At 34.4% G+C, this 13,803-nt stretch overlaps 3 protein-coding genes across 3 annotated transcripts; 1 reads left to right on the top strand and 2 right to left on the bottom strand.

The window, feature by feature from the left end:
- Positions 1-23: 23 nt before the first annotated feature.
- On the bottom strand, positions 24-3,785 carry LOC114185177 (signal recognition particle 54 kDa protein 2-like). Its single transcript, XM_028072744.1, has 9 exons — positions 3,408-3,785; positions 3,185-3,284; positions 2,925-3,078; positions 1,873-2,023; positions 1,653-1,801; positions 1,164-1,264; positions 889-1,046; positions 653-767; positions 24-543 (listed from the first exon to the last, which is right to left on the bottom strand). The coding sequence occupies exons 1-9, from the start codon at positions 3,636-3,638 to the stop codon at positions 206-208; spliced, it is 1,497 nt and encodes a 498-aa protein (XP_027928545.1). The 5' UTR covers positions 3,639-3,785; the 3' UTR covers positions 24-205.
- An 858-nt stretch (positions 3,786-4,643) lies between these two features.
- Positions 4,644-5,415, top strand: LOC114185179. Its single transcript, XM_028072746.1, has 2 exons — positions 4,644-4,909; positions 5,006-5,415. The coding sequence occupies exons 1-2, from the start codon at positions 4,724-4,726 to the stop codon at positions 5,189-5,191; spliced, it is 372 nt and encodes a 123-aa protein (XP_027928547.1). The 5' UTR covers positions 4,644-4,723; the 3' UTR covers positions 5,192-5,415.
- Positions 5,416-6,400: 985 nt separating this feature from the next.
- LOC114185178 (chaperone protein DnaJ) lies at positions 6,401-13,378 on the bottom strand. Its single transcript, XM_028072745.1, has 11 exons — positions 12,898-13,378; positions 12,597-12,665; positions 11,550-11,639; positions 11,198-11,319; positions 9,810-10,005; positions 9,348-9,523; positions 8,694-8,823; positions 7,924-8,084; positions 7,744-7,832; positions 7,404-7,521; positions 6,401-6,789 (listed from the first exon to the last, which is right to left on the bottom strand). The coding sequence occupies exons 1-11, from the start codon at positions 13,168-13,170 to the stop codon at positions 6,744-6,746; spliced, it is 1,470 nt and encodes a 489-aa protein (XP_027928546.1). The 5' UTR covers positions 13,171-13,378; the 3' UTR covers positions 6,401-6,743.
- Positions 13,379-13,803: the final 425 nt, after the last annotated feature.

Raw genomic sequence — 13,803 nt, 5'->3', positions numbered from 1 at the left:
AATGTTGATAGATTACGAAAATATTTAGCAAAATTTCTATGATTGCTCTGTAAACTAAATAAATAATATACACACAGGGAAAAATATAATTTTACAATAACAGTTGCAAATGTTGCAGATGAGACATCGCTGATTGAACTGCATAAGATGATCAACTAAGTCTAGTTGAAAAGAACTAAAATGTCTGACTAAAATGTCAACTCAACTAATCACCGCCACCACCAAACAATCCTCCCATTCCCATCATGTCTTTGGCAGATCCCATCTGCTTCATCAAGTTTTGTAATCCACCCATGCCACCAATTTGTTTCAGCATTTGCGGAGGGAGGACTTTGCTCATGTGCTGGGCATTCATATTTCGGGATAGGGCACTCATTTCACCTTTCTTCGGTATTTTAAGCCCTTTCATTTTGCTCCATATTTTTGCAAGACGTTTGTACTCTTCCATCATCTCCATCACTTCCCTAATTTGGCGACCTGCACCTCGGGCTATCCGCATAATACGTGATTCATTCATGAGTTTTGGGTTTGAACTATCCAACTCTGAAACGAATCAGCAATTAATGGTTAGCACGGAGGGTATGTAATTTCGATGAGAACCTAATTCATGCATGCATAAAGTTGATCACGACAATAAAAACATAATGCTTGCCTTCGTTTGTCATTGAATCCATCATTGTCATGTAACGCTTGATTTTTGCCTGGCTTTCTTTCTCACGGCCTTTTGGCATTAATTCGGCACTAAATCCGGGAAGCATAGAAAACACCTAAATCAACCAAGATGTAAATAAAATGAAATAGCAACCATTATTAGTTGATTATACAGGAACGATCAAACGAACACTTGTTAGTGTCTCTTTCATCAAATGTATTATTAATGAGTAATACCTGGCTGATAGGACCCATTTTAAGTATGTTCTGAAACTGCTCATACATAATTCTCAAGGTGAAGTTTCCTTCTGACAGCTTTTGAAGTAGTTCGGGTTGTTGATCCATAGGCACAACTTCTTGAATTTTGTCCATGAACCCAGACCAGTCACCCATTCCTATTTCAAAAACAATTTGACAAGACTAGAGATTAAATATTTACAGAAACCCACAGCATGTTCTTGATGAATAATAATGTATTAGCTGAGAAGAAAAGGAAAAAAAGAAATACACACCTAATAAACGACTGACAAATGGCTTAACATCAAAAACTTCAAACTCATCCATATGTTCTCCAGTTCCAATGAATATGACAGGACTCTTTGTTGCTGCAACACTGCACAATAAAACCAAACCAACAAGAGTAAGGTATCCACACCAGACAATACATATTCGCATTATCACTACAAACACAACCATTTATAATATTAATTTTCCAAATCGTTTACATGATATATATTTTAATTTCTGTTGTGTATATTTTATATCACTTGGGTAGTTGAAATTTGAACTGAAAAATATGCAATGCAATACACCTACACTTACGAATGCTAGTAAGTGCAAGTATTTGTAAAGCTTTAACTTAGATAAAGTGTTCATAACGCTTAAATTTGTTCATTTATACAGAGTTCATTTGCATATAAGATTACTAGCTATTAAATTAACTTGTACATAATGGCAAAAGTTGCTAGTAAATATTATACAATTATCCTCATAACACTTACGCACTAAGAGCACCACCACCTTTTGCATGGCCATCCATTTTGGTAACTATTACAGCTCCAACTGCAACACTCTGTTTAAACGCCTGGGCTTGATCAAAAGCAGCCTGACCAATACTGCTATCCATAACAAATATAACAAGATCTGGTTTCTGAACAACATAGAAAATATATTAGCATTTAATGGATTTTTGAAATATCAAACACAGAAAAAAGAGAATACCGTTGCTTCTGAAACTTGCCGCATTTCTTCAAAAAGAGCAGCTTCTTGCTTGTGCCTCCCACTGGTATCAACGATTATAAGATCACAGTTTTCTTCCTTGAATCTCTCCACACCTTCCACTGCAATTTTTACAGGATCAGATTCCATATAGCTGCAGAGAATGGAGGCACAACATTGAAATAATTACTAACACATTGATATCAAAGACAACGCGAATGCAACTAATATAGAAGGTTCCGTAAACAGATAATATTAAGCACAACATATCCTCAATAACCTTCAATGACTTGAAATGAATAAACAGTGGTTCAATACGGATGACCCCTTTCAAAAAATAAAGATTAAAAGCAGGAAAGTGTGAATTCATAAGACAACACTACACAGATACAGGAAAGTGTAAACTCATAAGACAACACTACACAAATATCCTCTAGGGGATGGTAAGTTTGCTCTACGGTGGTAAGTTATGACATAATTATCCACGTATTTTTAAGGAGGCAGCAATTTAATTTGTCCTTCATTTCTTTTTGTCCATTTTCCCCCCTCTTATTTTATCAGGTCAGCAATTACATGCCTCAAACTCAAAATTGTTAAAGGTAATTTTGTTCAACAATAATCATTGATCTAACCCTGTCCTCAATTAACATTTACTAAAAGAACATAAGTAAACACTGATCTTGGGACCCATTATTTAGCATAAAGGAAAATTCTTCCAAAAGAACATCTTCTACAACTAAGCCTTTAAATTGCATTGCCAGAGAGAACCAGTCAGGTCCCTTGGAAGATTATTCCCCGTAGTTTCAGAACTTACATAAAGATTTCAATAAAGCTAAGACACAGGCCATACACAGATAAAAGTTTAGTTGCACTCATTAACATCTATATAACCATGACTTTTTCTTTTTTCTTTTTTTATCAGGGAGAGTGTTGCATAACTAACCACAAAACAGTTAATCTACAAGTTATTTTGACTATCCTCCCCATCAAATTCTTCATCAACAGACAAACAGTACCATATCAGAGCTACATAAATACTAACCAATAACAAGTACCTTCCATAGAAAGGGATCTTAGCTTTGGTTGCATTTTGCTTCAATTGATCAAATGCACCAGCTCTGAAAGTATCCGCACATACTAGAGCTGGCTTCCAGCCTTTCTTCTGATGATAATATGCGTATTTTGTACAGGTTGTGGTTTTCCCAGAACCTGAATTCATTTGAAATTAAAAAACTCTTATTCTTGTTCCTTTGTTTAGAACAAAACAAATAATTGAAGCTGAAAAGCCTGACAGAGTTCAAATTTGGCAACAGACCTTGCAAACCAACAAACATGACGACACTTGTTTTTCCCTTTTTGGGAGTGAAAGAGGGCTTCCCAGGGTCCAGTATCTTGCAGAGTTCGTTAAACACAGCCTACCAATAGAAACACAATCCAGCAAGTGTTACTAGCAGAAGCAGTAATAAGAAACACATCACCAATTACTTAATCAATTAATCAACCAATACGACTAAAAGAACCGATGAAAAAAAAAATACTTGTTGAATGATCCTGCGTTTGTTGTGCCCCGCAGCCAGATCGTCGAGGTTGACAATGTTCTTGATGTTAGTCTGCATGTCGCGCACAAGCTTGAATTGAACATCGGATTGGAGAAGAGCGCGAGTGATGTCGTTGAGGCAATCGTTGAGCACCTTCTCGTCGATCACCGTCGCATTGCTCATCTGCTGGAGAGCACGCGAAATGCTCCCCCCTAACTCCGCCAGAACCATCTTGTTCTTCCCTTCAACACTTCAATTTCCAGATTAGGGTTTCAACGCAACAGGAACACCAAGGTTACGATTTCAGATTCAGATATTGCTCTGTGTCTCTCTCGCACACTTTCTCTTCCACCGCCGGTAAAACGAGCGGGGCATTATAGGAAGAAAACAAACTATACCAACTAATTGGGCCTTCGTTTTGTAGCCTATTTCTTGTTTCTCTCTCCACTATTGGGAAATTTCTTCCTTCCTGCACCTCCGTATTTTCTTTCTACACGCCATAGGTTTTAACATTTCAATTATACCTCTCTGCAAAAATTAATAGAAAACGATACTACGAATTGTTTGATCCGTAAATATTTTGATTACAGAAGCAAATTCACATTTTATATTATACAATTCGTATTACAAAAGATAATTCAAAACATATTTTAAATTATACAATGATACAAATCTATATTTTTGTTGTATAATCCCTAATACAATTTTGAAATAAAATTGAGGGTTAAATATGTTTTTGTCCCTCAAGTTTTAATAAAATTTAGAATTAGTTTCTTTTTGAAACTTTTAACCAATTTAGTCTAGTTCTTTATCTTTACAAAATGTCTGAATTTAATTTTTTTAGTCAAATTTTGTTAAGTTTATATAATGTTTCAAGCCCATTTCATGATAGTATTGAAATTATTTACTCAATTTGACACATTTTTTCTTTAATGTTAATTCAAATATTATTGTAAAACGCATTTAAAGGTTAAATAAATTTAAAAAAAATTGATAATGACTAAATTGATACATTTATAAAAATAAACGACTAAATTGATCAAAAATTTCGAAGAGTGACTAATTTCAAATTTTACTGAAACTTGAAAGACTAAAAACATATTTAACCCTAAAATTTACAAATGCAAATTTAGGGTTTTAGGCTTATATCTGAAATTGTAAGTTTGAAAATTAACATGAAAGTACAAATTTATATAAGGATTATCTAAGTCATTTCACAAACTATGGGGTGCAAAACATAGGGTGCAGAAAGAAATGTCTGTGTCGTGTTATTGTTAGTAGTAGCTGTTTGTGTGGTGAGGGAAAAGATAGCAGATATGGCAGTTTCAGAGATAGGTTGGAGTTGGAGGCTTTTGTGTAACAGCCACGGTGTTAGAAAGCCAAACACGCCCTTGTTCCTCCAAATCCCAACGCAAATTGGCTTCACTAGGTTCTCTTCTTGCGTTGTCGCTCGCGCTTTGGACCCCAAAACGGAGGATCAGAACTCCACCTCTTCTTCTCAAGTAAAATTAAAAAAAAAAAAAAAACTTTTTGTTTTTGGTGATTATCACAAGAAACTAAATTAACGATCTTTTGTTTTGTTGCTTGATGTGAAATAGGAGGATTTAGTGTACGTGGGAAAAGTGGTGGCGGGTTCTTTTGCGGGTGGTGGTGCGATCAAGTATGGGAGCGCTCTTTTCCCTGAGATAACTACTCCCAACCTTCTGCTGGCTCTCATCATCATCTTAACTCCTGTGCTTGTTGCTGTTTTTCTTTTGTTCAAGGAAAGTCTTACAGACCAATAGCAACTTTATTTTTTATTTATTCATGAATCATAATCAAATTGGTGAGATACTGATACACTTTATTGTACTGCAACTACATGATTTATCTGTGTAAAGAACATCCCCCAAAATGAGACATGTAGTGAAAGAAGTCAAGTATGAACTAGTTAATTTTCGATATCAAGTTGAGTCAGTATTCCGTTTATACTTTTACTCTTCAAACAAGGACACTATTTTTCATTTCATCTTTATTGATGGTATTGGGACTGGTTCCACACTCAAATAATTCACCATTTATGTTTGTGCTGTTGTACTTAGTTTTCAAAGAACTGAGCAGGATTCGTAAAACATAATTCCCGGATACTACATATTTGTTGACATAACTTGAATGCATACAAGTTCACATAATTTCTATTTGTAAGTGCATGTGAGTCCACATAATTTCTACGACGGTATAAAATTAACTCTAATAATATTAATAATAAGACTTAAAATACAAACTATCCTATCTGACTTAATGGCGGGTTTGAATCAGTCATTAAAAATACTGTTTTAACATGTATTTTTGTACATTTTTTTCATAATTATTATAAATAAATCATATAGAAAAAAAATGTTTAAGTGAATAAATTGAAAAGTTTGAGACAACTTATGTTTGAATTATTTAAAAAATACTTTTGCAAAAAATTATAAAAGAAAAAAACTATTTGTATAACTAACTTTGCATTTACATACTCAACTTTTTATATTGAAATAATAGTGAAAAAGAATAGAAGGTGACAAAAAACTAACTAGAAGTTTTATATTTTTTTCATAACGATGTCTAAAATTTCATTTACAAAAATGCATTGAGTAATATAGAGGATATAAAAATATTAGATTTAGGTTTTGAATTTTTAAGCTGAAATAGAAAATAAAGTCAATTAATCTAGACTATAAATTTGACAAATATTATCCACTTAATATTAAATTTGATGATCATCGGTTAATTTGGCCCTTAAATTCATTAAATGGTGCATTCTAAAAAGCTAACTGACAATTACCCAATTCAGAGTTCAAATTGATGCCTAGAATACTTAATAACTGAAATAATTTAATAGTCAATTTCAATAATCAAATATTTTTTTCTCATTTTAGAAGTATGAATCTAGAAACTAATTTAATGTCTTATTATTCAATGTGTTAATAGAAAATATAAAACTATGCGAAGAGTGGAACTAAACACAAGGATTCACTTAGTAAAAACTATTTTTTAGGTAATTCACTCGAATAGAGGTTAGGCTTCCGTTCAGGTGTACACTAGCTTTCTTAGTGCAACCTGCTCATAGAATACAATTCGACGATCCTTCAACAAGTTATTCTGTATAAATCGTCTTGTTCCAAAATTTACAAAAAAAAACAAATAAAAGAATAAGCATCACTACTAGTTTGATTTTGCCGCGTAGCTAAATTCAGTTAAGGCATTTGAAGAAAATGTTGTCTCCATTAGTTCCTTTCCTTCCAGTAACTACTAAAATCATAAGCACTTCAAACGCATCTTGAAGATTCTGTTCCACTCAATAACCCCATGCGTCTAGAGATTATCTTTCAGCCACTTTAGAGCTCCATTTGCCACAGATCTGCAGGATTCATTGACATTAAGTTTCGGACATTGCAGTCACCTCAACAAACACGTGAATGAAACAATATTACCAAATATCAATGACCGATGAAACTTTCAGTACAAACAATTTTTTTTTCGGAAATTTAGAATCCCATAGAATTACAATAAGCGGCACATCTAAAACAATCTATCAATCTGCACCGATAAGCCATCCAGTTCAGCATTTATTTTCTCGTCAAAACATGTGAGGACTCAAACAATAGTAAAAAGTATCAACGATCAAACATAGAAGCAAAAATCTCCATTCCGATGCATCAACTCATGTACTAAGAATCATTTCTTACACGGTCAAATAGCACTGGAGTACGGAAATAAATTAAAGAGCTCGTGAACTTATAAATGACAGAACTACAAGTCCTTTCAAGAGCCCATGGTATATTAAGGAGATTCTTCAACTACGCCCTACTAAAACTGAAATGCTTTATTTGATTATTTTTTTTCGAAAAGAGGAATGTTTATCTGCATAATTTAGGTATTACAATCAGAATTAATGTTTTCGGCTAGTGAAAATGCAAGGCTCTCCCTACACATTTATGGAAAAATTAAAATAAAATATGAGAAAATTATTACCCGGCAAAGTCCTTCAATTTATTCCATACATCATTTTCTTCTTCTGATTTCTCACTTTTTTCTTCCGCTGTTGCTGTTGGACTTTCATCCTTTTGAAGTGTAGGAGTCTCCGTACCACCTGATGCAGAAGGTAAAAATATGGTCCAAGCTCAAATATAGTGTGTACTCATTGCATTGTAGGATTTCTCTATTGCAACATGAAAACGTGTTGCAAAGATCTGACCGAATGTCAGGTTATATAAAAGATTAAAGCTGTCAAATGACTAAATGCTCCTATAGATTGTAGAATAGGGAGGGTGGAAAACTAACAGATACGTCAATAATAAAAAAAACCACCTACTTGAAGAGTGGGTCTTAGGCCGGGATTTTAAACGTCTGCTTGTGTCACCTAGAGAAGCAAGTTCTTCAAGCAATTCACGCTCCTTTGTACTAAAGATGCAGTGCAGAAACAATTGATATCAAACCTCTGATATAGATTCATCAGATGTGTATAAAAGAACAATACATAAAGACTCATTACCTAATACGTTTTGGTATCGTAACCTTAACAGTGAATAAATGGTCACCACGTATTGATGGTTTATTTAATTTTGGTACTCCTTTTCTTGCAAGGACGAGGACATCTCCGGGTTGGGTACCAGGAGGTATTTGTAGTTCCGAAATGCCTTCAACCGTCTTTACCTGTTTAGGTACCAAATTCAATCCATCGAAGGTGAGTGCACAAATTATTGACAGCTCACACCAGTAACGATATATCAAAATACAAAAACAGCTAGGAGAAAAATAATAAAATATCTAGCATATGTTAAACCTTGTAACTTAATATTCAATGATAAAAAGCAATAAATATCATAAAATATAAAATAAAAAAGGAAGACTGTATATTCAGTCAAGCAAAATCTTATTAGCCAAACATATTTGCAAAAATATTATTTGGTAATATCAGTTCTGATTCTTTATGAGACGCACAAGGCAACAAAATTACTTTAAGGTCATGCCACAGTTTCCATCCAAAGGAAGATATGAATGTAAGTATTATAAGAGCAGATATATATAACATTATTATGGCAAAAAAAAAAAAAAAAACTTTAAGGTCAAGGGCCTGAATAGAATACCAGAGATCAGGGAAACTATGCCAGGTGTCAAGTTTTACATGTGGTAACATGTATAACGATGAAAATTACTGGAATAATGTTGTTTCCACTGAAATTAAGAGGACCAAAAGTGTCCAGCCTATGTCAAGTGACCCAAGTCGTACTCAAAGCAAGAGTACCAACTAAATTAACTTACCTTCACAACAGCCCCCACTATTGCATCTAGATAACTGATTGATATTGTTGAGGAGAGATTAATGTCATCCCTTTGAATTCCAGGTATCTCTTGCACGTCAAGATAGACGTAAAGATCTCCGGGAGGGCCCCTGCTATCACAAGATATATAGCAATTTCCAGATCATGTTTTGAACAATAAAATAGTATAAATTCACACAGAAGTAAACCATCAACATTTAAAGAAGCATTAGGATAGTTTATGACAAATATGTTGCTATATTTACATACATTTCCCATTAGTATTTACATACGGAGTAGGCTGTACGGCAGCATTCTTCATATCCCACCCTTAAGAGGAGTCATTTATTATAGATATGTGCTCAAGCTTTTGATGGGGGCATTTGTCCATCCCTAGACAGCTTGTGAGGATGTCTTTCCTTTGCTTATTTAAGTTTTTTCAGATTAAGCAGGACATACTAATGCTCCTTTTATTTTGAAGATCCATCCTTCCTTCGTCAGAGAACAAGACAAACTTACTCACCAATGGAATCGTGTATTCCATGTCATTTACAATTAAAGCAAAACACACAAATTCTCAATATAATTATTATGCAGTAGTTGGTCAAAGACTTTCACAATACAAATGCCAGACATTAATATAAAAACAACATACCCTCTTGGTCCAGCATCACCCTCCCCAGAAACTCTTAAAATACTGCCTGCGCTTACACCAGGAGGAACTTTAACTTTGATACTTTTCTTAACCCGTATTCGTCCTTCCCCATTGCATTTACGACAATATTCAGATATGACTTCTCCATCCCCTCCACAGCTTGGACATACTGAAACCTAAAATTGAGAAAGATATTAGGATAGAATAGTACTCTCAGGCAGACGAAAAGTACAAGGTTTTTACCTTGTGTAAGAAAACTGTGTACAAAATGAAGGTTAACGTATGAGTGATGATGAAGTAATATAACCAATTGCAACATAAATCAATAATTCCCACAAGTAAAGCATGGGGATGTCTACAATTCATCAATGGAGAAACTTATTTGGAAGACACAACAGTACAGTATACAAAATTAAAGGGAAAAAAATATATGCAGATCCATGAGGAAAGAACTAAAATTACCTGTGAGAACAACCCAAAAGGTGTTTGTTCAGTCCTCATCACCTGACCCCTCCCACCACAAGTTGAACATACTCTCATCTTGGAGCCTATTTTTGCTCCGGTACCAGTGCAGGCTTCACAAGTTTCCAAATGAGAAAGATCGAATTCTTTCTCAGTTCCAAAAATTGCCTCAGAAAACTCCAAGGAAAAATCATACCTGTTGACATTTGAATCAAAAATCATTCCAAATCACAGTTTGGAAGATGTAATATTTCCGTATGCAGAACTATCAAGTCACATGTTCTTAATGCAGAATTGATATGATAGGATATAATATAAATATACAATAGAATTTCAAATCATCAAATAATAATTGGAGAATTTTTTTTTTAATTTTCCCTGTATTAATATTATATGTTTTAAAAGTTAGGACAGTTAAAACAACTAGTTAGTTAGTTTGGGGGTTAGGAAGTTAAATAACAGAATGTGAGGGGAAAGGATGCATTCTATCTTGCGAAGTTGCAGATTGAAAATTCTGTTCTTGGTTCGCGTCATGTGTAGAAGTGTTTTGAGTGTTAACTGATTGTCTCACAGAGAATCATTTCCTTAATCAATACTCTTACCCCAACCAAAGCATTAGATATTTTCCCTCTTTGTGGATTTGTTTCTTTTGTACCTTTAATCCTTAAGGAGGACCATTACAAAGCAAGAAAAGAAAAAAAGAGAATATATTGTATTAGAAATATTGCTATGGAACCTGCAGATAAAAAGATGACAGAAAATGGATTAAGTTGGTTTGGAATCACACAGACACAAATGAGGAAAGAAGGTTGAATTATTTTTAACACTATGAAATGGGTACAGTGTAGATGGAGATTAAAAAGGAACATGAAGGAAACCTTCGCCACTGTTGTCATTTTTTATTTTCCTTTACCAAGTCTAGACTAACCTGGTGGAATTAGCTATATATAATCAAGCCATGTCCATTGAGCTCAACAAAAACTAAATATTTAAAAAACCAATGTAGAATAAGAGCCCAAACTTCTCTTAACAAGTTGCAAAAACTAAGGATAATCTCACCAGGTAGAATTAACTATATATACAAAGTCACTAAGATAGTAAAATTTAAGCCTAATTCAATTTTACAAAACTAATTTGGTAAAGTGAGGTTTGCTCGATAGCAGATGGCATTATAGGCCCAAATCTCAATTAGTATAGACTTTAAATGACTTTGACGCCATATTAAGATAGTTGAATTTAAACCTAAATCAACCTCAAAACCAACTCTGTAAAGTGAAGTTTGCTCCTACCAATGCAGTACCAATATTTACTTTAACTAGCTAAATATATTAATCATTCACCTGACTAAAATGGTAAAAAAGAGGAATAACCAACAGCCCACAACTCACCGAATGTCTTCACCCTTAGTAACAGTACTACGACGACGAGTTCCAAATCCAGTTGAATCCATGCCACCAAAGCCACCCATACTTGGCCCAAAAAATGTCTCAAACAAATCAAAAGGATTTGTCTGCAAGAAATAAATTGTTAAATATAAATCTACCTTAGAGAAGCACCAAAAGTAAGGTGCAACTTTAATTGCCATGCATTTCAGTTTTTTTTCCCAAAACATAAGACAACTTATGCGCATTGGAGCTATCAGTATATTAACTACAAATTCCGCTGACCAGCGAATTATTTTATGGTGATTCATCTTTTCATATATATAGTGCTCCCAAAACTCATACTAAAAAAAAATACCGTATAGGCTGAGCCTCCTCCAACTGCACTCTTAACTCCTGCCTCGCCATATTGATCATATAAAGCCCTCTTTTTATCATCTGATAGCACCTGACAATGTTATGATTCATAATTCAAAAACTGATATCACAATATAATTCAAAATAACTGTGCACTCAGTGGTATACGGGTATAAGACTGGTTCATGCCATTGTTCCAGAATAATCTAGAAGTCTCAAACATTTCCAAGGAAAGAGCAACAAGTAAAGGCTGTCATAAAACTTTTGATATTAAGTCCTTTAAGACACTGAAAGGTAAATAAATAAGAGTATGGGCTTGAACTACACAGTATACACCTATAACTTGGTGGTAATCACTTTTTTCTATCTATGCTTGAAATGTGACATGTTGTGATTTGATCTGCCATCTTCTGAAAAACATTCAAATGTTTTTAGAATAATAGCCCCTTTTTCGTAGAGAAAATGTAGGCGCAATTCTTTATGTACTTTTGACACTGTTTTTCAATTAGAAATGGAAACTTCTTTACTAATTTGTATAATGAATATTTGCATTAAAGGTACGCAAAGGTTACCGAAGTGAAACTCCAAATTTAAATGGAGAATTGCATCTAGGTTTGTCCCTCTTTTTAATGGCCCAAAGATGCTATATATTGGCTGTCAATAGATTCGACCACGCAATGCATGAAAATAGATGAAAATATTTGAAAAGTAAACATCATTCCGATGTGAAAACCTTAGAATTAAAAGGAAAAAAACGTCGGATCTAACCAGAGGCGGCTAATTCCCTACTGATTACATTCAAAAAACAAACTATTAAAGTTAAGTATAGACCAAAACAGTTGTGCCTCCAATGTAAAATTTACAGAAAATTAAAAGAATATAAAAAAAACGGCACACGTGTTAGGACCTAAACAAGACATCCATTCATTTCCTATAGCAAAATATCAGTGGACTGCTTTCAAAAGTGATACTAAACATGCATACAGGTCTAGTAAAGAAGAGCAGCATAGCATAACACGATAATCAGAAGTGTAGTTTCCATGCAAACCTCATACGCAGCACTAATCTCTTTGAACTTTTCAGTCGCACCGGGCTCCTTATTTACGTCAGGATGATACTGAAGAGAAAACGACGAACACAAAATCAGGCTAATTACGAATATCTGAATACACTATCAGGTGCATTGCATAGTTCAAATTCCAACAAGTAGCCACGAAATCGCAACGATTCGAATCGGATAACTGAATAACCACTCGAATTCCTCGCAATTTCTAATTCGCTACCGGAAGCTCATAATCAACTTCGGATTCGTAACGGATTTTGATAGAGAAGTGGAATTGGATACATACCTGACGAGCTAGCTTTCGATAAGCAGCTTTGATTTCCTTTCCAGTGGCGGATTTGGAGATTCCGAGAGTGGAATAGTAGTCGGAGGAAGCGGCGAAGACAGTGTGGAAGCGGCGGCGCGTGGGAGCGAGGTTGGGATTGGAAACCGAGGAGAAGGAAGTTGAAGAAGAAGGAGAATGAATGGAAATGAAGCTGTTGTGAGAGCGGAGATGGACGGTGCCGCAGAAGCAGGCACACGTGGAGGGAGGAAGCAGAGAGAGGGTTGTAACGGCCATTGAAAGAATGCAGAAATGGATGGAATGAATGGGAGAGAATAGTTATAACTAAACTAAGAAGATGAGAGCGAGTGCTGGGAATTTGTGTGTGTGTTTGCGTTCATGATTTTTCTTAACCCACTCTGCGTCTGCGCGCGTGTGTGGGTGGGAAATAGGCTAGGTGTGTCAAGCACAAAGGTCAGCTTTTATGGCGTTGCTATTGCTACGAACCAGAAAGGGAGAGACTTCGTGGGACCCGCAAGATAAGTTGTGTGGTCTGATCAAAAAGCTCAATGTTACAAAATGCTTTTAACACGGGATCATAAAATATGAAAGACTTTTTTTACACTATTTTTTGGAAATTCACTTTTAAAGATATTTTAGCCGTTAAATAAAGTTAATTTTCATATTTTTGAAAAAAAAATTGAAAGATAAAATAGTAGATATAAAGTATGTGTACAAATTTATTAGATGTTAAAATAATAATATCTTCATAAAATATAATTAACATTTATGAAGGAGAATAAAGGAGTTCTAACTTTCTATGATTTTATATTTTGGTAGATTCACTATTTTTTTTTTACCCAACCGCAAGGAAGTGAAATAATGAATCTCAAAATATAGGTTTTGATTGAATTCGTTCATTTAATTGGA

This window comes from Vigna unguiculata, chromosome 5 (genome assembly GCF_004118075.2).
Source record: "Vigna unguiculata cultivar IT97K-499-35 chromosome 5, ASM411807v1, whole genome shotgun sequence".
Classification (NCBI taxonomy): domain Eukaryota; kingdom Viridiplantae; phylum Streptophyta; class Magnoliopsida; order Fabales; family Fabaceae; genus Vigna; species Vigna unguiculata.
The sequence above is the reverse complement of the archived record's forward strand: the minus strand, read 5'-3'. Positions and strand labels throughout refer to the sequence as shown.

What these genes read in the sequence shown, in the direction of transcription:
- LOC114185177 (XM_028072744.1), bottom strand. Translation starts at nt 3,638, where the DNA reads ATGGTTCTGGCGGAGTTAGGGGGGAGCATTTCGCGTGCTCTCCAGCAG. An exon ending in CATGTTTGTTGGTTTGCAAG is followed by an intron (nt 3,079 to 3,184) that starts GTCTGTTGCCAA and finishes AAATGAATTCAG; the next exon opens with GTTCTGGGAAAACCACAACC. An exon ending in GGTGGTGGTGCTCTTAGTGC is followed by an intron (nt 1,265 to 1,652) that starts GTAAGTGTTATG and finishes TTTATTGTGCAG; the next exon opens with TGTTGCAGCAACAAAGAGTC.
- LOC114185179 (XM_028072746.1), top strand. Translation starts at nt 4,724, where the DNA reads ATGGCAGTTTCAGAGATAGGTTGGAGTTGGAGGCTTTTGTGTAACAGC. An exon ending in ACTCCACCTCTTCTTCTCAA is followed by an intron (nt 4,910 to 5,005) that starts GTAAAATTAAAA and finishes GATGTGAAATAG; the next exon opens with GAGGATTTAGTGTACGTGGG.
- LOC114185178 (XM_028072745.1), bottom strand. Translation starts at nt 13,170, where the DNA reads ATGGCCGTTACAACCCTCTCTCTGCTTCCTCCCTCCACGTGTGCCTGC. An exon ending in GAGGAGGCTCAGCCTATACG is followed by an intron (nt 11,320 to 11,549) that starts GTATTTTTTTTT and finishes TATTTCTTGCAG; the next exon opens with ACAAATCCTTTTGATTTGTT. An exon ending in GGTGATGCTGGACCAAGAGG is followed by an intron (nt 8,824 to 9,347) that starts GTATGTTGTTTT and finishes TTGTGATAGCAG; the next exon opens with GGGCCCTCCCGGAGATCTTT.